This window comes from Lathamus discolor, chromosome 9 (genome assembly GCF_037157495.1).
Source record: "Lathamus discolor isolate bLatDis1 chromosome 9, bLatDis1.hap1, whole genome shotgun sequence".
Taxonomy (NCBI): domain Eukaryota; kingdom Metazoa; phylum Chordata; class Aves; order Psittaciformes; family Psittacidae; genus Lathamus; species Lathamus discolor.
In genome coordinates, this window is record NC_088892.1 from 5,484,330 (window position 1) to 5,508,601 (window position 24,272).

The 24,272-nt window shown below is 39.5% G+C and overlaps 1 protein-coding gene across 2 annotated transcripts; it reads left to right on the forward strand.

The window, feature by feature from the left end:
* The first annotated feature begins 7,997 nt into the window (after nt 1–7,997).
* Nucleotides 7,998–24,233, forward strand: APOOL (apolipoprotein O like). Of its 2 annotated transcripts, none has more exons than XM_065689998.1 (9): nt 7,998–8,109; nt 12,022–12,126; nt 12,725–12,844; nt 14,423–14,477; nt 15,370–15,468; nt 16,194–16,285; nt 16,917–17,003; nt 18,248–18,404; nt 20,120–24,233. In XM_065689998.1, the coding sequence occupies exons 1-9, from the start codon at nt 8,098–8,100 to the stop codon at nt 20,215–20,217; spliced, it is 825 nt and encodes a 274-aa protein (XP_065546070.1). In that variant the 5' UTR covers nt 7,998–8,097; the 3' UTR covers nt 20,218–24,233. The 2 variants fall into 2 exon arrangements, with proteins under 2 accessions (XP_065546070.1, XP_065546071.1); XM_065689999.1 differs by lacking the exon at nt 7,998–8,109 and adding an exon at nt 8,494–8,619.
* Nucleotides 24,234–24,272: the final 39 nt, after the last annotated feature.

The window sequence follows — 24,272 nt, forward strand, 5'->3', positions numbered from 1 at the left end:
TGTTTGCTGATTTTTGCAATTCAAAGGTTGAAAGAAAGGCAGGGTTCCTGTCCACACTGTGGCACCAATGACTGAAGCTGCTTGTTTGCTTAATTGCCCTTTACAAGTATTTAGAACAGAATAAGTAGCCTCTGTTTCTACAATAAATTTTACCTTATCATTCCCCAACCTAACTGTAGCCAGGAGTTCTGCTGGGGAGGGTTTCGAATCATCTCCCTGTCCTCCTGTCTTCATCTAAAGTCATCATTTTCTCTGTCTGTCCTGACATTCCACTAAATCTCTGGATTTTATTTTGATTCTCAGGGCATTCCCTCTTCCAGTGCAACCCATGGAGTCTGTTCACAAACCTTTCCATGTAATCCTTCTTTCCGACCCTTTCCTCCCAGGCTGCTCCCCCCTTTCCTGGTTTCCTGGGTGAGAGCTACAGCCTACAATTTTCCTAAACATTCTGATTTCAATCTGGAGTTTATCTTATGCCCCCACATACACAACAACAGATTCCTATTTGAAACCCAACACACTATAACCCACAATACACAATATTGTATTACATTAATAATTATATTTATAATTATATTAATAATATATAGATATATTAATAACTGTGGACTCAACCCCCTTTCCACCACCATTTGAACCATTTCAGGGAACTTGCACCAGCTCAGTGGTGGTCCGATTGGGATAGGTCTCCTAGGGCACATCCATTATTTTTCCCAAATCAGACTGGTCTCCCCCTTAAGCTTTTGTACCTTTTTCCTTATAACTTCCGCAGACTGACCTTTTATTAAATGGCCTAATTCTCTCCTTCCTTCCTCTGATTCAGGATCAATAGTAGTATATTTATGCATCACCTCTTTTAATCTTCCCACGATTCCAGAAGGCAATTCATTTATATCTTGCTTTATTTCGTATAGCTTAAACCTGTTCACTGCCTTGGGGACCACATTCTTAATACCGAATAAAATCCACCTTTGATATTGTTCCAAAGCCTGTCTGTCCTGATCCTGATTAGGGTCTCAGTTAGGATCGATGGTAGGTACATGAAGATTCACTGTACCTGCCAATGTGCCTGCTGTTATTTGTTGCTCTACTGCGGTCCGAGCTGTGTGAATAATCATATCCCTGTCAACACTCTCAAAAGCATGATTACCATGCCACTTGTTTCCAAATCTTCAAATCTATAATGGTAAAGGGAATCTTTATCATAGAATCATAGAATCATAGAATCATAGAATAGTTAGGGTTGGAAAGGACCTCAAGATCATCTAGTTCCAACCCCCCCTGCCATAGGCAGGGACGCCTCACACTAAACCATCTCACCCAAGGCTTCATCCAACCTGGCCTTGAACACTGCCAGGGATGGACCACTCACAACCCCCCTGGGCAACCAATTCCAGTGCCTCACCACCCTAACAGGAAAGAATTTCCTCCTTATGTCATGACCAGACCATCATTGCCCATAGCTTGTCTTAAAGGTGCAATCGCAATTTCCCCTTGTTTCCCCCTAGTGCACCCTGCTATAAAGCTAAATACTTCAGCTCTCTCTAACGTCTCTGGTGCCTGTGCTTGTGCTTGGTTCTCATTGTCAGCACATTTGGCCCTGTTATTCACAATATCCCTTCTCTGGAGGGCTACCATCAAATCCAAATCCTCCTTCTCCACATTCCTCAGATGTTTAGCACTTAACTGTCCTATGCTGCACAAAGAGCAGCAGCATTTAAGTGAATTTTACTATCTTTCTCCAAGATACTAACAAGTCCTGGGGTGCAAGATTAAAACTACAATCCTTTTCCCATTCCAGATGGCTTCTCAAAGTGAAAAACATTTCTGGATAAGCTACTTCATCCCACTTTCCTTCTCGTCTCAAGAACAACATCAATTGTAACAAAGTATTCTAATTAATTGTGCTGTTCACAGGACACTTTTCCTCAAAATCCAGTTTGTACAATGGCCATCACTGATTACAGCATTTTATCAGAGAAACCGAACCACCCGGGGACCCATCACTTTGTTTCCAGTGTTGCAAAACACAACCCAGAGGGGACCTTTTCAGGACTCCCCTTTTGGAGGCAGTGGTACCCATCATCCTGACCTCCACCCTGACACCAGAGTCCAGACAACCAGAGCCAGAACCAGACTACCTTCACCCACCGTGCAGGGCATCCCCTGTGACTAACATGGTAAGGGACCAGAAAGAATGTCTTTTTAAAGAAATAAAACCAGGGATCATACCGAGGTCCTGAGGCGGTCCGAGGAGTTGTGGTTCCTTTCAGGGAAACTCCCCCGATGCTGGCATGAAGGTCCCAGAGACTCCCCGGATCGGCAGGAAACACGGCAGAGGGTCCCTGTTAGGGCACCAAAATGTTACCATAAAAGTTGGTCTGAGAAACTCTCTAAGACTCTATGTGGAGTTTTAGACAGCAGCATTCTTTAGCACAGTGTTGGGCGCACATGCAAATCATTTTGCAAAGGTGAGTGCAGCCATTACTTGCTGGCAGCAGCTCTATATTTAGCATACTCATGCATATTTACAGCTTTTCCAGGAAGCTATTTACATATTCATGACATTCCCAGGAACTAAATATAATATTTGCATCCTAATTACACATGCACAGTGCCTGTGCACGCTTACAAGTGCCCAGTGCTTACAAGGTCCTAGAGCTAGCAGTTGGTATGTCCTGGCATCTGTTCTGTTCCATGTTGGGCGACACTGCTATCTTAAAGGCTGGCATCCTCTGTCTGATTTACTGTCTCCTTAGTTGCTATCAGTCCCATGATGTTCCTTCCCCTGTCAGCCAAACCAAACACCATTAGAAATATATATTTTCACGTGCTTAGCTAGAACTATTTTCTTAACATTCAACAACTACTCAAAGAGACTACTTTGATGTGCTTTATATACCCAGATCTTACTGAACTTAGGGTCTTCATTCAGAATTCCTGCAGGTGAAGTATCGCTCAGCCAGCAGACTTCCTCTATCATTCCACAAGCTTAGTCTTATTGATACTGGCTGTTTTTCAATTATAACTGATTGAATGCTCCCCCTAAGCTACTCATTCCTCTCCTTTCTTAATACTATTCGGTATTCAGTGAGATCTGGGATCTTTGAAAGCTGTCTTAGCAGCTATCTCAGCAGCATAACTCAGAGACAACCAAGACCTTTTACTTGGATTCATCAATTTAAGTGAAAATATTCCTGAGCTTACTCTAATTGATATGAACAAGAGCCAAAGGAGGATGGAGTTCTCATCAGTCTGTATGTCCCCATTCTTTATCACAAGTAATGTAGAAATGCTGGGCCCACACTCTGTGACAGCACAGGTAGGATGACATACATCCTTTTCTGGATTTCATGGGGCATCTCTAACCTCCACAGAAGAAGGAGGTTGCTTCACTTAACTGGCAAACCCCACCCTTCTGTTTGATCAGCTTCTGATACAGTTCTACATCCCAAACACGAGCACTTTTTGAACTGCTTTACCTCTGTAAGGAGAGACTGATCAATTGCTACTCACAGATTTTGGAGGATGAGATTTTCCATCTTTCCCAAGCAGAGAATTCTGAATATGCCAGTTAATACTCAGATCTAGACTGCTATCTTTTAAACAAAAAACATGGCGCACCACTTGCTTTTCCCAAGGAAACAGGAATGAGTGTTGCAGAGAACTGCTAGGTGTACATGGCCAGTTCACCTTATTCTTCCTTTCATCAGCAGTTACAGCCTTCCAGGCCTCTCTCATCCCAGGTTTTGTGAAGGTACCATTGAAGGGGTTACTTCGCAGAGGCATTGGAAAGTGCTCAGCCTCAGCAAAAATTGTACAGTTCTGTTGCTGACCTTTAGAAGATTTCACTTTGAATGTTGACAGGACTTCTGGAAGAAAAATGAAGAATCTGGTAGAAAGTGTTTAAGTTAACACAATTGAGAACAGAGAAAATGCTTGTACCTCTTTGTCTCAAGTAAACAGATCAGACCTAAGACTATTGTACACCTTATTTGCCACATTCTTTCATCATGCAGTCTTACTTGTCCTCCAAAGTAATACAAACATTCTTTTTGTGCAAAAAAATTAGTGGTATTTATGACAAAGGAGATATATCTGGGGGCTCTTTACATCCTGCTAAACCTTGGCTGTTGGTCCCTTGGGGTGGAGCAGTTTGAGGTACTTCACTAACAGTTCAGACAAATTCTTCATGCAGTTGGAGCCAAAGTGCTTCAAAGGTGGGCTGTTTAAAACAGTCCTTGGCTAAGGCAAGACACAGCACAACTGATGAATAAAACTTCAACCTCATCTGCAATACCTGTCAGCTACCCCAGAACTGCGGTGCAAAGGATGCCTACATACAATTTTATTTAGTGTTTCAACACTCAAGTCTGTTAGTGTAAGAGAATCTTGTGTTGCTGCAGAGATCCTGACTACCCTCGACCCAGTCCTGGAGAGATTCCTTAAGAAAAGGAGCACAGGTCTGTTTGTATCACTGGGCCTCAGCCCTCCCAGGTTCCTGTAGTGTAACGCTAGAGAAATAAGTGGTATCTTGGTCTCATAAAGGATTTTTAATTTCACCTTAGTTTTCACAATATCCCTATTATGCATTTCTGGGAAAGGCGGAAAGGCGCAGTTACAGCAATGCCTTTTTGCTTGGAGTGCAGGTTTGTAGATATCCCACATGCCTTAGACCACTGAGCTAAATATTTTGTTACAATACATCACCTCCCTTGTTGCCAAATTATGTTTATTTACCACTAGTACAAAAAAATGGGTACTAACAGGAATGACTGAAGAAGCAATATTAGATAATTTATATTAAGTACTAAAAAGCTCTTTTAGAAACTTTCCCTTATTAAAGCTAAGGTTTGGAGTGGCTTTCTCAGGCTGCCATGGGGATAGGTTCCCCATCTCTTATCCCAGACAAATTCACTCCATGTGCCTGAGTCTCTTGATGGGCGTTAAGGAGCACACGTCTGAAAATCAGACCTGAGCCATATCAGTTGCTGAATGGAAAATACATTGTTATTTAAACAAAAACTAGTTAAGTCCTATTTTCTTAGCCAATCATAAGAAAATATTTGCTTTGCTCCCATTACATGTAAGCGTAATATTGTACTTCTGACCTGTTCCGTTCAGTACTGTGTAGGCAGGTGACCCTAGTCTGGATATAACCAATGCATTTTCTGTGGTTTATGGGTGATACCACACTTCCACGTTCTCAAGGAGTATTACAAATAACACTGTTCAAGCTTTTTTCAATTTTTGAGATAGCTGATATGCTCCTGGGACCTGCACTTAATGAAAGTATTAACAAAATCAGACAGATACCATCTGTCTTTATCGTCAGCAAAATAACCATATTCGTTCATAATGCAGGTAGGACAGATACACCTTTTTTATCAAGCACATACACGTGTTAACAGTGACAGTTAGGGACTTCGGTGTATGCATTAATGCCACTATATGAGCAGTATTTAAAAGGAAGCAATGTTGTAAACCTGATAAAAAATGCTGACAAACTGCTGTTTGGCCAACTAGGCTCTCTGGCTTCTGTCCTCGCACTTCCAGAATCTTGTTCATCCCCAGGCATTGGTGAACGTATAGATACAGATCTTTTGACTAATGGAAACTCATCTGTCTGCTGCAGATCAAATGAAGATGCCACATTAGTCATATTAACTATCTTGCTTCTTTCACTAGCAACCACACAACAAATACGTCTCAACAAATCGTGTTCACTGGCCAAAATGCCAGGAAGACCCTGTTACCAGTTAAGACTTCTGTTTTACTGAGAACAAGGATTTCAGCTGAAAAATCTGAGATGCAAACAGGTTAAGATATAAGAGAAATGCACTAGTATTAATAAACTTTTTACATTTGACACATACTGTATTACAAAGAAAATATCCTTGTAAGACCATTAATTGCTGGGCCATAGGTGACTTCCGTCTAGTTTACTAAAGTAGCTAATAAAACTTGTATAGAGCCTTTTTTAGATAACGCTTACATGTATGAAAATGTATGACACCCTTGTACTATGGCTTGCACTTTACTTGCATTAAACTGTGAAGTAGGCTGTAGTAATGTCTTTGTATATTCAGGGGTTGAAATACCAATGCACTAGAGTATCGTACTGCTGGTATTCAACCTGTACTGTTAATTATATCTGAACATGCTGACAATGTGTGTTTTGAAAACCCCACTCACTTAAAATCTTTAGCAAATAATGCTATGGGGTCTCCATGGTCTTTGTTTCTTTGTAAATATAGTTCTTACTGTTTCTGTAGCAATAGGAGATTATAAACCAAACTTTCACTAGGACTGTTTTCAATAACAAAAAAAATCTATAGCGCCTTGTATAAAAATCATGGAGACTCCATGACCTGTGGGTATTTTTTGTTTACAAGCAGTATGTATATATATATATTAGAGGCAGAACTGTTATTTATCACAAAGTTATGTTGTGGATGAATCTTTATAAAATAAATATATGTTTTCTGTCATTATGAAAAACCAGTATTTTAGAGCCATCTTGAAAAGGTTGAAGTGTCCAAGCTTCAAATACATGTTTCCACTTTGGTTTTGTAATCAACTGTGAGCTGAGCTGAGAGGTGATGGTGAACCCCTGCCCGGCCAGGGAAACGGGCTGAGTTACATCACAGCTTAGGAGCATTCTGCAACTTTTCTGTAATCACCATCTTGCTTACGTGTTTTTAGGAGCAGATGCTCTCCTGATACCGTAGTGAAGGCCTCAGCTCATTGATGATACAAAGAGAGAAAATGAACTGCTCTAGACCAATACAGGTAAAACTAGGTTTCAACCCCTGGATAACACAGTATTTCTTCAGTTTCACAACAGTATTTTTAATTTTATACTTGTCTATGTTGAGAGATGATCCAATAGTTTATATAGGCAACGATAGCTAGGTTTCTTTTTCCCCTCTTTCCAGATGAGTTCTGTGTGAATTACCGTAACCGGCTGCGTTTTTTCTATCACAGATTAACTTGTTAACTTTTTGTGTGTCTACAACGAAAATTTATGAATGGAAAACTTCACTGTGTGTTGCTCACTGGGCATATACCTCATGGTACATTGCACAGACGTGTAAGTTGTAAGTTGCACTGCAACATTAAAAAAGGAACATATTGCTCTTTTTTCAAAGATAATAACTTATTTAAGAGATATAGTCTGTACATTATTAAAAAGAACATTTATTCTTCCTAAATTCAAACAAAGCTTTTGGTTTGGGAGGGGGAGGGAAATGATGTTGTAAACTTCAGTTGTAAATTTGGACTTCAATAAACGAAATTATCTGCACTTACATTTTGTGCTCGTGTGCATGTGTGCGTTCTCCAACACCTGTAAGCAGGATTTGAGCTGGGACACACAGAGCTTATGGCCAAGCCATTCAAAGGGCGGCTACAGAGAAGACCGAGACTCCCTTTTCACAAGAGTCCCACGGGAAAGACGAGGGGCAATGGGCACAACTAACTGCTGCGGAGATTCCGGCTGGACACAAGAGGTAACTCTTTCCCCATTAGAGCAGCCAGTAACCTCTCCAGGGAAGCTGTGGACTCCCCAGCACTGGGCACGTTAAGATTTGGCTGGAGGCGGCGCTGGAACACCAGTCTAGGTCATGTTTGGGCTGGAAAGGTCGGCCCAGATCATCCTTGCGGTCCCTTCCAAGCTGGGATTCTGTGAGTTATGAGCTCTCCCTTGGGCTGACCGTCCCCCCTGCACCGCTCCAACAGCTCAAGCTGTGGCTGCCAGACATGAGCAGCCCACAGAGAGCTTTCCTGGCCCTTCCCCTGGCCAGAGCAAATACACTTACATGGGGTTTTCCTTGTTTCATGTTTTAAGCCGGGGACATTTGGGATTTGCGCTTTTCTGACTGGAACACAATTATTTACCTTGCACCCTGGGGTAGATGCTGAGCTCAGAGCGTTAAAAACCCCGAACACAACAACCCAAGCACCGGGCAGCCCCTTCCGTGCTACTCACTGAGCCCGCCGAGCCGGCCCCGCTGAGGCGTGAGCCCGCCCCGAGCGCTGCGGCTCCTCCCCGCGGGCGCCAGCCCCTCCTTGCCCGCTGTAGGCGCCGTGGCTAACATGGCGGCCAAGGTGAGTGCCGCCGGGCACGGAGGAGCGCGGTGCTGTTGCCGTTCTCCCGGCTCTGCTCCGGCTCTGCTCTGGCTCTGCTCTGTCTGGCAGCCGGAGGACGCCCCGCGGAGACCCCCGCGCCCCTTGTGAGCTGCACACGGGGAACGGGTCGTGCGCGGCCGGGCCGAGCAGCGGGGTAGGCCCGCGGCGTTAAGTGGTTCCGTGGCGGGTCGCTCCCGCAGAGCCGCGGCCGCCTTGCCCAGTGCTCCCCAGGGCCGGAGTCGTGCCCGCGGCACGCTGCGCTGCTCCGGCGCGGGGCTGGGAAGGCCGCGGTGTGTCGGCGCAGGGACAGCCCTGCAGCCTGTGAGCCAGGGTCAGGGGAGGAGCGGGGGAGTAGAAGGTGTCCGGGTTGTGTGCTGCGGTGCCGCAGCAGAGAGCTGGCTCAAGAGGGCAGTTCAGTTGTGCAGCAGGGAGTGAAGGTGGTACGCGGATTAAGAAGTGTCTCTTCTGGTAGTTCTCTACCTGCTTATGGTACGCGGATTGTACATTTCATTAACCCTGTATCACTTACAGCCTTCCACTCCTTACTTAAGCGATCACGTATCAACATACTTGTTTGCTGTTGGCATTGTAAAGTCGTGTTATGTATTGCTGAATGTTAAAATCACACTGTTACAAGCTAACAGGGTCACAAGTACCTTAAGATGTTTTCAGTTATAGAGCTAATGCAGGTCCTTAACCAGGGAGGGAATGTACCTGCGATGCACGAGGCTGTCTCTCAAATAGTTATGACAGGTTTTTCCAGTTTTCACAGTGGATTTGATAAGTAGGTTGCTCTCACATGAATCTTTATATTTACTTTTGCAAAGCATTTAAAATGTGTGTGAAAAACGGGATGCAAAGGGGACAGAGGAGTGAAAATGAAGCATTTGACCTTTGTTAGGAGACAAGTGCCTGGAAAAAGAAACTTTGGCTTTTCTGTATGGCTGGGTCACCTTGAAGTGGTGTAGTTTAGTATGTAAATCTGAACGATTTGGTACCTCTAGTGAAGTGATGGACTTTTATGTGTGTTCTTTATTATTCACTAGGAAAAATTAACAGTTTTATGCTTAAGGTTTTACTCTCTATTGGTTACCATCTGGCAAATAACGATTAAAAATGAATCCATGGAGTATCAGGAAGTTGAGTTGAAGCAGAATGATGCTCCTGTTTTTGTTTTGAGGCTTCTTCCTACCTTTAGGGCAAGTTTCCTTACTCGCGCTTCCAGTTCTTGAAGCAGGTGTACAGGATTTGCAGTTTCAGTGGCGCACAGTACTTAAGGTCTTGGAGATGAGCATAAATGAAATTCCTGGGTTTATTATGCTTTATTTTGTGTTCTGTATCTTTTGAGTTGACTATGGTGAATTCTTTGTCGCAATGTAGCTTGTTCACTTTATGGAATCTTACTTTTCATGTTTGATACGATTCTAACACTTTGAAGTAGACTGGTTTTGAAATGCAAAGACTTAAAGCCAGAATCATCCAGGTACATTTGGCAGTTTTATTGTTATTTTTTGGTTAGTTTTACTGTAGTTCTGCTATTAAAAGGCACAGCTGGAACAGTTTTCTGCTAGAGAGCATGTGATAAGTTTCTTCAGCAAATAATTGCTGTTCAGTCTCCTCATCAGAAATAAAGCTGTACCTCATCAAAAATAAAACTCTTGTCTGTTGGTAGTGCTTTGAAACCACCCTTGTGCTTTTTATGCCGTGCTGCAGGTGGCATGTGTTGCAATGTGATGACAGTGTTAGAGGTGCACAGGAAATGTTTTAACTCTTGCCACTGACCAGAGCATTAAGGCAGGTGATTTCTGGTGTCTGTAATTCTGGTGGTGTTTAGGTCAGTGTTTGTGTAGGACTTTTCTCCAGAAGATGCCATGTGGACTCCTGGCTGTGGATCTGTGGCCATTAGGGCCACAGAGCTGTGGATCTGTGGCCATTAGGGGCTGGGTGATTTTCTTTTCTTAGCTTCATAGGGCTTAGGTTTGAGTCAGTTACTGACTGACCCGGAGACATTGTGCTGGCTGACCATTCAGTTCCAGGATTTTTACAGCGTGAGCTTATCGCAGATGTTTTCCTTCATTCTTCTTTCCTAGTCTTTGATGTAAATGCATGATTCTGCCATTTCTTAATTCTCAGTGGCTTCTTTAGAAGATTTCATAGGTAAAATGACTTTCAATTTTTTTAGCTAAACAGTGAATGCTTTTCCTTGTTTAATCCATAGTATCCTTTGAAGTAATATGTGTAAAGCAGATTTAATAATACTAGCTAATTGAGGTCTTTTTCATATACCTAGGCATTAGATAAAGAGGATAAGCAACTCAATGCAGTGAAGCCTCTTTAGTGTAGTCAGGGTGACATTGCTTTTGGTTCACCTTGGTTCTTTGTGATTTCAATGGGAAAGAGTGAACCCTTGGAATAATTGTGCCAACATAAATGTTCGATAGTACAGATGTTCGCTCGGATTTTTAAACATTTATGCACTTGTCTTCAGGCCTCCAAAAGCAAAGCAATTACTGTCAGTCAGGAATTGAACAGCTTTCATCATTCCCAGGATAGCTTTCTCTTTTACTTTTAGCACAGTAAACTGTTGTGACTTTTTAAAACAAATTAATCAGATTTGTTAAATGAACAATGTAACTTCCTCATGCTTTCTCACTTTTAATTTTCCTTCTGGTATCTACTGAACGTCGGTATGGTGTCTTGGTGTCACCTTGTGCTGAAATAAGCAATTATGATACATTAATGCTCAATTAAATACATTAACCCTTTTGGCAACATGTGATTGAATTTTTCCACAGTGCTGGTCAGCCTGCATGGTATCAGCATGACTGTAGTTTCTTTTCTTATATGTAGGACTTTTCTCTATGGATTTTTGGAGGTGGTATCACCTCTGTCTTCCTTCAGTCTGTATTCACGATTCCCAGTATAGTTAGGTCAATGTGGGAAAAACACAGTTCTTTGGTAACATGACTTTTGGTATCTCCGCCTCTGCCCTGCTTCAGATACAGGTGTGTTGCTGGTTTAACTTGCAAAGTGCCTGCTCTGCACCTGGGAGCATTTTTCATCCTTGTTTTCTCATTTCTAGAGTTTCAAAAATCCTTCAGGTGGAAACCATCACACCAGAGCTGCTGGTGCTTCAACGCGGGGCAAGTTTTTGAATGTATGCTATGCCGGTGTGCTTAATGCCAGCTCCCATTGGAATCGTATGGCAGTCAGTTAAAAAATACTCACGTGAAGCTGTATTTGAGTTTTACCTTTGTGAAATATACAGTGTTTGTTTCCAAATAGTGTTCTAAGTAGACATCAAAGTCTCATGACCAAAGCTGTATTTCTGTAATTAACATTGTAACATGCATGATTGTATGTTACAATGGTAATTCTTAGATTCAGTTAATGCTGTGTATTTTCATTGACTGTCAGCACACAGTTATGCCAGGCAGACAATAGTTGAGTCATTCTCTGCATTGGAAAGCAGGTAATATTGATTTTCTGATGCCACAGAGAAGTCCTGTAAATAAAACCTAGGTGCTTTTTGCTGAAACAAGAGTAATTCATTGACATGGAGCGCCTGTAAATTGTATAGATTAGAACTTAATGTACATTAAGGGGTGATGGAAGGATCAACATGGCTTTGAAGATAAAATTCTTCTGGTTGTTTTAGACACAGCTGTTGTCCATGATCTCTCAGCTTTTTCTTTACCATTGTAATTCAAGGAAATCTGTGTGTATGAGAGAAGAGGTTCCTAAAGGGCATACTGATGTAAAAAGGTTTTAAAAGTCACTTGCTTAATCCCATATTTGATCAAGCACAGCACAATAGTAAAATCCAGACTTTACTGGAGGGAAATTCTGATTTCTTCGTTAAGACTCCCTTTTTTCACCTGTCTGTCCCAGGTGGCAAAGCTGGCAGCTCTTTCTTCGGGTCTGCCATTCGCATGTTTTACTGTATATGCAGCAACAGAGAAGGAATCAAAAAGCCAGCTGGTGAAACCAGATCAGGTAAGAATCTTGCTGTGTGTCAGTCTTTTAAATAATACTAGGAGAACCTACAAAACACCATCTCTTTCCATTGAATTATATTACCCGGTATATAAAATGCATAGCTAAATAATATGTGATAATAAAAATTACCTCCTAAATAACTGACCATTATAGCACAAATAAAATCAAGTGTTATATGTGAACTGTAGTAAAGTTTTATCTCATTTTCATTATTACGTTATTTCCAGGCTGAAGCCAGCAAAGGTAAAAGAGTGTAACACTGATCATGATAGTGTTTTTCTATTGTACGGTTTCTAGTAATACGCGTGTATGTCTTTCAACTATTCTTGGTCATGCTTTTTGTGAATAAACGATTGCTTTTATCATAGTAATTCTATTTCTTAGAAGCTATACAGTACTTCCAGTTTTCAGTTCTGTAACCTGTAGTCACACTTGTGTAAAAGTAAGTTTGTAAATACAAAAGAGTGCAATTCAATATAGAGCTTTTGGTTTGGGAATGCTAAGGATTTGCAGTCCTGAAAAACACTAGACAATGTAAATAGTAATCAGTGTACAAAACTGTCTCCCTGTAGTACAATTACACTTTTCTTTCCAGCTACCAGTTTACTGTCTACCACCTCTGAAATCGAAATACATTGAAGAACAGCCTGGTTACTTGCAGAAGCAGTTCTCTTCAGTAAGACAGGCAACTGGCCACTATATAGGATGGTGCAAGGTAAGAAATTACTGCATCCAAAGTTTCCTACAATTCCAGACACAATTAGAGTATAACTTTGAAAAAACACCATACTTCAGCCTGGAGTATTTTTTGCAGTTCCTTTTATTAGCATACACCTATAATTTAAGATGTAGAAATGAACCTTTCTCTCATTTTTCTCTGCTGTGCTTGTAACAGGGAACATGCGTGTTCTCCCTGTTTCCCACATCCAAAGGCAGCAAGAAAAACAGGTTCCTTCCAGCCAGTGCTAAGCTGGATCTAGGTCAGCCCACTATGTCGGGTTCAGAAATGTCTCTTGGTTAACTTCTGCAGCAAGAGTTGCGCAGGTAAATTCTTGCTGGCAGGACTTGGTAGTGTTTAAGAGTCTGAAATCCCTGGTACAGACCACAAAGAGCTGCTTCCGAAGTATGGGTTAAAAGACCTGATTCAGGTACTTCAGGAAAGACAGAGTGAGTGCATCCCATGTAACTGTTAAAGCAGGCTCTTAATAATTAGTCATCAAAAGTACCTCACAGCCTGTTATTGAATAGTCTGGGCACAGGAGAAGATGTGATACCTATCACCATTCTCTTAACTGCTGGCAAATGACAACTTTACCCTGGCTGCTGTTAGTATGCATTTTTATGCATTTATTTTTCTCTTACAAAGAAAGTAGACTTTATTATTTGAAAAGCCAAACAAATCAAAATGCCCTCCTGTATTCTGTGTAAATTCTCGTTTTCTTGATCTGAAAATTTTGTCAGTGACTGTGTAACTGAAATCATTTAGTTCCAAATCTGTATCAAACTTTTCCAGGCCCTTCATCATGGTTTCCGAGATTGACTAGCAGTGACCTCTGCTGGTACAAATTCTGCACTACTCCAAACAAGTGGTTTTGGTGAAGTAACTCAAGATGCCATTCTTTCCATTAAACTCCTTTAGAGAGTTTTACTCAATTTATTTAGCAATCTGAGGACAATGATACTAATAATATGGTAGGAGAAGGATTTTTTCCTGGGTAAAGAAAAAACTTGTAATTAAATAAATTGGCCAATTTAAAAGGAGTATTAATTGCAAACTAGTTGAGCACATCTTTGTCCTAGTCAGCATTGCTTATCTTTAGTGAAAATGAGCACCATTTTTACAAACTAAAAGACAAAGTCAGTTTTACTGGATAAGTCTCTAAGGAAGAGGAAGTTGTATTTTATAGTTGAATTTTCTTCTGTTATACAGCTGGTGTCTAAATGCTTTGCTACCCTGCAGTTTTGTTCCTGAGATGTTAATTTTGAAAGTGATTTTGCTACATTAAAGAGATTTTTTTTTTAAATGAAATATGGATGAAAGGGTGTATATATATATATATATATATATTTAAAAATATAGATATGGTAGTCAAAAAGGGGTTAGGTCTCTGCACACCTCTGTAGAAGTTCATAGATCTGGTTTGGGTTTTTTTTAGAGTTACATACTATTTCTTTGTCTTGTTATGCTAAGCCACATGGATCTACCAAGCAGTTTTTTACTGAAAACATCTGTTTTTGCAAAGATTTTACATTTGTTTCCTCTGGTTTTGTTTTGTTTTTTATTTTTTGTTAGGATGCTTTTCTCTTTGTTAAAAATGGAATCATGGATTCAATTCAGTTTGGAAAAGGTAGGCAAGTCTCGTATTTCTGAATTAGGTATTTTCTGTTTCTTCTTGCGGCTTAGATGGTTGAAACAGCAAATTCCAGTTACAGGGAGAGGAGAGGGTAAGGGTGAAAGGGGAGTGCAAGCATGGGAGAAACAAGCCTCCACTACTCTTTAATTTATGGTGGAGTTTCATTTCTGTTCTCAAATGAGAAAAATGACCAGTGAAATAGTACTTCTCATTCCTTTGATTTTAGCATTGCTCTTAAAATCATAGTATCTAAGAACTGTTGAAGCTGGAATGTCTCTAGATCTGTAGGTCTCCCTGTAAAGGCACTTCTATAGATTATCTAGTCCAGTCACCCTCTTAGAGCAAGGCCAAAGCAAGTTGGTTGTCTCTGTCCAGTCAGGTCTTGAACATCCACGAGGGTGGAAATTCCACAACCCATCTTAGTCATAACAATGGCTTCTTAATTGTAGCACAAGTTACAAGCAGTATTTGCTTTCAAGTTCAGTATCAGAAACTATTATTTTCAGATAAGTTATTTTCAGATAAGTATATTGGGAGATGCCAAAATATGTGTTGTCTCATTTATTGTGTACTTACTCAGAGTGAAATAAAAGCTTAAATCTCTGCTTTCCCTATTAATGGCTTCTAAAACACAAAAAAAGTCTCTAAGGAAAAAAACTTTGCTGTTGTGTTTTGAGGACTGTGATTTTTTAGTTCTGTCTAAAGGGCTGCAGAAGTGTGCATCTGCAAAATCACACATCTTCAGTCATTAAGAAAAAAATCCAGCTTTGGACTGTTTTCAGTTGAAGATACTCATCATTTTGCTTCCATCTTTATTTCTTAAGTGGGAAATAAAGGGTTAATATTGAACTGCTATACTTTTTTTGTTGTTGTTTTTAATTCTAAGATGCTTACGTTTACCTGAAGAACCCACCACCAGAATTTTTCCCTAATGTCGGTATCATTACAATGTCGGGCTTGGCAGGCCTAGCGCTGGCAAGGAAAGGTAGGGTTTTTTGCTTATTTTCACTATTGGTGTGTTGAATATGTAGCATGTAATAATTTCAGTGGTCAAAAGGCTTTTCTGAAACATAGGTAAAAACCTATGTAACTGATTAAATTGAAGGGACATTATCAAATGCTGGTTTTACAAGCTGGCTAAGACCTAATAGAACAGGTTTATATAGATGTTTTCAATGGTGGTATCAACAGAAATTCTAAGTGGGACATTTGTTTTGAGTTTGCTCATTATTGGTTTTGAGAAACTGTGTGTATGGTAGGAAATTGGAGACAAATTAACAACTCAGGTTACTGAATGCAGTGAAAACTAAGGGAATTTAGAGGGAAGATGCTAAAGAATGCTGGCATTTGGCTAACAAGTGTAAGAGAATACATGTCAGAAGGCATGGTTTCCACAGTTTTGAAGCCAGAAGGGTAATTTTATAGATACAGCTGAATGACACAGACCTTCTTACCAGTTTTCACTATATTGGAAAATCTAGTATGGGCTTTTTTCTTGCTCAAGAAACCAATGTTCAGAGTATCAGTATCTCCTGCAAACATAACTGTACTAAACTATTATCACACTCTGTATACTCTTCTCCGGCTGTTACAGGGATAAGTTTGATGTAAACAATGGTTAGGGGTTAAACAACTGCACTTAGTTGATACAAGTACTTTGCTTTACTTTTCTTTGGCGCCTGATTATTTGAAGTATTTGGCTTTATACAGGTTCTAGATGGAAGAAAATTGTTTATCCACTAGGACTTACTGCTTCAGGAATTTCTGTTTGTTACCCAGCTCAGTCAGTGGTATTTGCTAAGGTAGGTTTACATCTATTTTAATACTGAATTAACAGTGAATTTAGTCTTAGCATTCCCATTTCAAGTGTCATGGGACTAGGAGTCAGAATTCACATGCATCTTCATTAAAACATCTAATGCATCACAGGTGTTAATTGCATAATTATAAAAAAGTAATAAAATAACTGAATTTTAAAATGCATTGTCTCAATTTTTAATGCTCATTTCTCAAGTAAATGAAGGTTACTTTATCCTGCTGCAATGAAAGTAAATAAAAAATAAAGCCATGCCAAATTTGATAGGTATGCAATTTGAGGTACTGTAAGATAGCGTCTCTTGTTAGAATTTCTTGTTTTCCAGTTATTGTCATCTTGATGTTGTCTACTTGACGTTGCCAAAAAACTGTTGGCTGATCAGGTTTTGATGTAGAATCATAGAACAGTTAGGGTTGGAAAGGACCTCATTTTGAGTAGGTGGATGTAGCATGTGAGTGCTACCTGTGGATTTCTAGCACCAATTTGAACATTATTTAGGATTTGCTTGACGTAAGAGTAATATGCACTAGATCTTGCAAATAATATTAATTTAATTTAAATGGGCTGTGTATTTTAGTATTTTTAAAGCTGTTTTTAATTTACATTTTTTTAAATAGGTGGCAGGGAAAAAGTTGCTTTCTGCAAGCCATCAAACCTATGGGGCTTTGCAGTCGCTATGGGCAATAAATGAAGATGTCACCAAGGTAGGCTTTCTCAGTCATTTCTGTAACTCATAAATGCAGAGAGTGAAAAAAGTACATTAGAAGGTCAAGTACTGGTTGCTCATACTGTTAAGGTTACTTATTGTGTTAAGTGAGGCACCAAAACCCTTTTGTAACTTCAGTGTTTAATTGATGCCATAGTCGTTACAGCTTTTGCACCAATATATACCGAGATCTCTTTTGTAGTCCCGCAAAACAGACAAGATGCACAAGAGAAAACCAAGTTTCTCTTATAGCTCTTTTTTGATCTTGACAAAAATAATCCATTCTTGAGTCAAGCTTTGGTTCTAAGGAGACCGCTGAATTTAGGATAAAGGATAAAAAGAATTACAGTAGATATAACTGGCTTAATGCTTAAACATGTCAGTGTAAATTATATATGGAATTTGGGTTAGTACAATCTGGACTTAAACGTTTTTTCTGCAGCCTGAAAGGGCTTTTCTCCAGTGAAAATGTATAAACCCATGGCAAGAGTAGTACTCTCCTGAGTAAAATTTCATGCTTGCACGGTGATTTGTTTCTTTTTTTTTAAGAAGATGTAAATTTCTCATTTATATTAACATTTAGAAGTATTTTGCTTTAAATTTATGATGTTCATTTGTATACAGTCCTCACCTTATTTTTTGACTGAGGAGCACAAATGGAATGATGAGTTATCAAAATAAGATTCAGATAAATGTCATTAAACTGAGCATGAAACAAGAATTGATGTGATAAAGACAGTTTCTATCAATTTTTTTCCCCTCAGTGAAGCCTGTTCCCAAAACAATATATTATTTTTCATTACTAGGTTATTACCACGACTCATCTTTCCGTTTTCTGTTAAATAAGGGAGTAAGTGTTCTGGAAAAACTAAATGCTATTCCAGTCTTGTGCAAGGCTCTAGGTTCCTCATCTGTGAATGAACAGTGCCTTCCTTGTGAAGGACTTTGAGGGGGTCAGGTAAAAGCACAGTATCAGACTGAAGTAAATACTGATGACAAAGTAAATTTCCTTACATGTGAATTTGAAGTTGTATGTGAACTGTGGGGTTCTTTCATGCGTTTTAGTTTCTCCATCTATGTCCCTTGCTTGCAGCTGACTTTAACATTACTTGTTGAGTATCATTGTATGATACCTGAAAATAATGTCATAACAGATAAGCTTTCAAACTTGAAAGCTTTGTTTTGCCATAAAGTATTAAGCATATACCCGTGTGACTTTCTTCATTAACTTTTGGTTCGCAGGTGCAGCAAGAGTCAATATCAGGTACTCGGGAAGACAAGAAAAAGAAAGAAATTTCTAGTACAAAACCTGAGTCTGCTATTGAGTCAAGATCGTTTAACAGAACAGAATCTTCTCCAGTAGAGTCTTGGAGTAATGAAGATCCAATGCCTTCATCAGGTGAATTAAACATTTCAAGTGTAATCTCAGGGCAACTTGCAAATCCAGTTACTTCATTTTGTAGTTACCCTTGCTTTAAAATAGAGCAGACTGTTACAGCATATTATTCTTGAAAATATATTGTAGACAGTGTTATTTAGTATATACTTCAGAGCCTCGGGTGGGTGATAATTTTCTCACTGTGAACCCTGTCAGAATTCTTATATATTTGTTGTTCTCTCTCGATAATGTTTTCTTTCATTCCATATGGTGTGGACCATATCCCATATTGCTAGTTAATGAGATGATGTCAAGTACTTCCCTTAAATACCTACTTTATCTTTCTGTTATCAGACTACCATAAGTATAACTTACAGGATTACTGCTGGACTTCTGTGAGAACAGCTAATTTGAGTTACTATTCACTTCTCCATATGGCTTCTATATCTTCAGATACTGGTAGAAGAGGAATGTGTAATTGCCAAATGAGGCACTGGATTTTATTGGCTAGGTTTTTTGCAGTGGTGTTCTTTGTGCAGCTTAAGTGGTTGAGATAATTGACTAGATCATGTAAAAGCATATTTAACATATGACTATTTTGATAGGCCAGTTGCTAAGAGAAATAGTGCAATTACCTATTAAAGGAGAACTAAATTAATTTTAAAATAGTTACCTTTTGTAGGGGCAGCTTCTGACTCTTACTTGTTGCTGAAACTTGCTTCCGTCTTTTTACTGTGTTCTTTACCAGAGCATTCCTTTTTTAAGCAGAAAATATTTGAATGGGGGTTTTATTCCCTTTATTTTCACTATAATGTACATTCACATCTTTCTTTGCTTTGCATCTGTATTTTTCCTGATTTAATTGTGAAATGCTGTGATCTGTTTTCACATTGGCTTCAGGCCAGACTCTCTTTGATGGTTTAATCTGTAGAGGTATCCTCTGTCTTTGTTCTCGTGGCATTAGTTCTTGTCCCTAATACAGCCAAAAATGCCCATGTCTTAAATTAATTAGTGTTGTTAGAGATGTTTATTTTCACTGGTCCAAACAAGGCAGAGCTTTCAGGAGAGCATGGCACCCTTGGTTAAACCAGCTGATGTAGCTGGAAGAGAAGCAGGCTAGTAGCAGGAGGCACAGTCCTAGCTAACGTGCCTTTTATATTCTCTGAGACCTTCTGGAATTACAGTATCACTAAATATGTCATTCTTTGTGCATTGCCATTCAGGGTGAGTGTGAGGGTTCAATGCTTTAGTAAACAGTTCATTGGTTTTGGAAGTCGTGAAGTGAAAATAGGTAAGAGTTTGTCTTAATTTGGAATTCTTGCCATCTGGCAGCAGCTTCAGGGAATATACTGATGTGGTTGGTTTTGTGAGACAGATCTGTTCTTGCAGTCAACAGGACAAGACTAGAGATTTTTTTCCATGTCCCAAACTTTCTCTTCTTTTTTCCATGTGTAGGGCAAAGCCATCACTATTTCTTCTCTCATTCTGCTGTGTTCAAGAAGTAGTATTAAGGTATAGAGAGCAGAAGGAAGAGCTGCTCCCCATCCACTGCTGTTTTCTAATAATTAGAACATACCTTCATCATCCTGAATTGCTTACACAGTTTTAACTAGAATGTACATATTTTGATGCTTTGTGTTTGCTAATACAGTAGTTCTCAAAATCTGCCAGTATGTTGTTTTTTTTCTACAGCTCAAATATATGTTTTAATTAAATTTCTTTAATATCTCTAACAGGAACAGTGAAGACATCAAAATTTAAGCCTGATCCAAAACTTATGGACCATGGTCAATCCAGCCCAGAAGACGTGGATATGTACAGTACTAGAAGCTAAGACAAACATGCTTACAAATCTTTGCAGTGCTACAGATAGGGGGAGGGAAAGAAGAGAAGGAATATTCCTTATGATACATACTCTGTGATGTATAATTTCATCAGGTATTTTCTTATATTCCAGTTTGTATTATTCACTTACATGGTTCTATTTAGTGAATGTTTTGTTTCTCACTACCTGTAAGCGGTGAGAGTTCACTCATTGTCAGTGTTGTTAGTGAGACACTGAGAAAGTGACCTTTGTCAGGGTCTTCTCACGAGGTTTCTCTGTGCCAAGCTGGTTAATAAATGTCACTTCACAAAAGATACTTGAAAATATAAACCTAGGTCTGTAGTTCAGCTCAGATGTTCACTGATCTGAAAGAAGAATGTGATGGATGGGGTTTGCAGAAGCTTCGTTGTCTTTTTCTTCTTTCAGCTCTGGAATGAATGGCAAGAGATTAGCACTAAAAAGTCAGTTGTTAACATCATGCCGATAGCATTATCTTCAATGCGTGTATAAACAAGCCACTTTGTTGTTGTTGGGTTTTTTTTTCATTTTGAGGTCATTTGTTGTCTGCCTCTTTCACAAAGGTGAACGGAAACAGCATCTTGTCCTGCATGCCACTTTTGCGTTTAAATGTTACTTAAGTTTGGAAGAACACACAACTGATCTCTAAAACATCCCTTGCAGTCTGCATTAGTTTTCATCTACTTCTAATGCTTTGAAGAACTGTATGCAAATTGCTTAATCCATGAAGCTGATACTGCTTGAATTGATATAGAATGTATTAGTAGTGTTCAGGAAGTTGGAAACTATCTGTAGTTTTGAGGCTTAAAGTGCTCACAAATATTAAAAATGCAGAATTAATAGACAGCCAGTTCGTTCTTCCCAGAAGTTTGTAGGCAGTGCCCATTGATCTTGGTAGGGTTTCTGTAAAATTGTTATTTCCCGTCAGAATGAAATTAGACATTACATTTCCTACGATTAAACTTTCCAACACTGCTTTTATCATTGTGTATAGCACTCTACTGCTGTTCAAGCTCTATTTCTCTTAGAAAAAACAAAACAACTCATGTAAAGGTTGGAACAGATCTGCTGGCCTTCCTCCAACAAAGTGCAACTCACAGTGATGATCACCCCACTGCCTAGCGGTAATCTAACCTGTATCTACTGTGGCACTTCCTTAACATATAAACTGCAAAAGGACACTGTGCTTGTACTTTGTCCTTCGATCTGCTGAATTCTATTACCTTTCAGTTAATGAAAATGTGTGCTTTGTTGTAAAGTTGAGGGGGAAAGCAAGAGCAAACTTAGACACTTAGTTTGGTTGGATGATGAATGGGATGTGAAGGGATATTTGGTCATGTTCTCCATAAGAAGAGATTTCACAACCTTTTTCCTTCTTCTGGGGCTAATGTAAAGGCAAATGACTAGTGAAATGCAGGCAAGCAGTATTCCTAGTGTCACTGAGGAACTAGCAGAAGTTGTGAGGAGATGCACAGTGTGTTGTCCACAAAGCACACATGATTAATGAGTGAAAGAATAAGTAAGGCTTTTAGGATGCTTCAGAAACAGGGAAGTATTGGTATTTTGGAATCCAAATTTCAGGCAAAGTGTTGGACTTTGTTACAGAGTCCAAAGTAAGGTGAAGTCAGTAAATGTGAGGTTTAAAGAAGAAAAATCCTATTAGTGAAACTTGCTTAAGACTACTGACTTTGAATTTCATGTGTTTTGTTTCTTTAATCATCTCCTAAGGTCCAGAAAATTCAGAATTCAGGCAGCAATCAGAGGATATCAATCTTTACAGAGCTCCTGAGCAAGACACATTTAATGTTTCATCACAGAGAGAGGAGTAGGGAAATTAGTATGTGGGCTTCATATGCCATTTCCAGGGAAACGGATGAAGATGTAAGGCAGGAATTGAAAATGGGGAAGAAATTACAAGTGCAAAACTGGATGGCAGAAATTGCATTATCTGTCTACCATTTGATCAGATTCTGGATTAGAAAACATGATGCAAAACCCATCTGCTCTACTCCTAGATTCTGTTTAAATTCTAACTTACATCCTTTGAGTCAACAAGAAAGGTAAGATGATGCAGGTTTGAGTGGGTTTAGTGGGGCTTTACTGTGGTGATGTTTTTCAGTACACAGTGGGGAACTGCACACAAGAATTAGTCTCCTGGGAGCAGGGAGAGGAGGTTCCTTGGATAGCTCTTAAGGTACAAACATGTCTGTCCTTTCCAGGCAAGAGTAGGCCTTAAAAGAATCTCTGTGTGCGGTGCCAAAAGCTAGTCTGGTCCTTTCTATACTTGTAAGGTCATTACTACTTTGATCTCATAACACACATGAAAGTGTCTGGTCTGCAAAAGGTACTTTGGACTCTCTGCTGGTTAGGCAGTCAGGAATTAGATGTTCCGTGCAAGCAGTTTGTATTGCAACCCCTGATCTTAGAAAAAGGTTGTTCTATAAATGGACGTGATCCACAAAGCTATTCTTAGGCTGTGTTTTGGTCTGAAATTACTGCTTAGGGTAAAACTCTAATAGAACTATACCTTAGAGTTGTCATTCAGAAGTCTTAAATGCATCCTCTGGGGCATTACTTACAATTAGTGCTCCTACCCACTTTGATGGGTGAACAGTGTGAGGAATACACTTCTGATAAATGGTATCCCTGTGCTGTGTCCTATCTTCTTGGATGAGTGAGCAAGCACAGGTTTATTCCAGTACAGGGTTTGCCTGCTACTATCACTTAGTTAATTTTTTCCATCAGATGACATTTCTCTTTTTCAGGTCTTTTCATACAAGACAAGGGTATGTTTTTGTTTCTTTTCTGTCAACAGTTTTTGTTAAATATCCCCACACAGTTGAAAAGCTAGGAGTAAATTTAGTGCCTTAGGTGCTGGCACTGAAACAGCTACAGCCAGAGATGACTCTTCCTATCTGCAGCCAAAGAAAACGGGACAAAGTATGCAAAGTTTTGTATCCTGTCCGGGTGTGTTCTCTGCTTTTCAGCAATACCATAGTCAATCTCTCAGCTGGTATTTCTGTCCTGGAGCATAGGTTTATTGGTAGTGGGAAGGAATTTTTTAGTAAAGCCTGGAATATGGTATATTGCAATGGTTCCTTGCTAATATAACTTCTGTTGGAGTCAGCATTGTCTTGTCCACCCCTGTGAGATACTTGATGAGAGAAATTTCTAGAGGTACCAAAAAAGATACGGGTTATTATAGAGAGGCTTGGAATGTACTTGCTGAAATGAAGGCAGCCCAAATCACATTACTAATCTGCTCTTGTGCGAATATTGGAATGCTGACTGTAAATCTTTATTCCTTGGCTGCCATTTCCTAAAGCCTTTCTGTGCAAAAAGGTGCCTGCTTTCTTCAGTTCAGACATCTGAACCTCTACGTTTTGTATAATATTCTACAGATGGCTTCTTCCCGATAACTACAAGGAGCTGTAGCCACATCTCCCTATCAATAATTTATAGTAAAGGTGCTATGCAATGGCTTTAAAAAAAGCAAATTCAAATCTCCGTTGTGCCATGCTTGTGAGTCTTCATGTTAAATGTGTGCCTGACTTGATCTCAGGATTCTAGCCCCAGTACACAAACCTGTTAAACCATGAGAAACTAATGTGGATATGCAGGGAAAGTTGCAGTGCAAGACATGGTTTTATTAATTTATACTGAAGCACTGAAACGCCTCTCAAATGTGTCATGAATGGTCACTTGCAGTTTCTTTCATGATGCAGTAATACAGTAATATAATACAAATAAGAATATATACTGTAATTTTTATATATTTGTAAAAATGTCAAGGTCCTAACTGGGTCACATAATATTTTATAATATAGAAAGTGCTAATTTAATGGATGTTTTTCATTTACGATTGTATTGGGTATACTGAGATCTGGAATTTGTTGATACTCATTTTTTATCTGCATAAAACTGATTGTTATCCTTTATTTTGTCATGTTGTTGTGAAGCGCCTGAAAATAAAGGGTGATGTGATACTTTTTAAAGGTTAAGCTTAACTTTTGTATGTTGTCTTCCTGTAGGAAAGGTTGTCAATG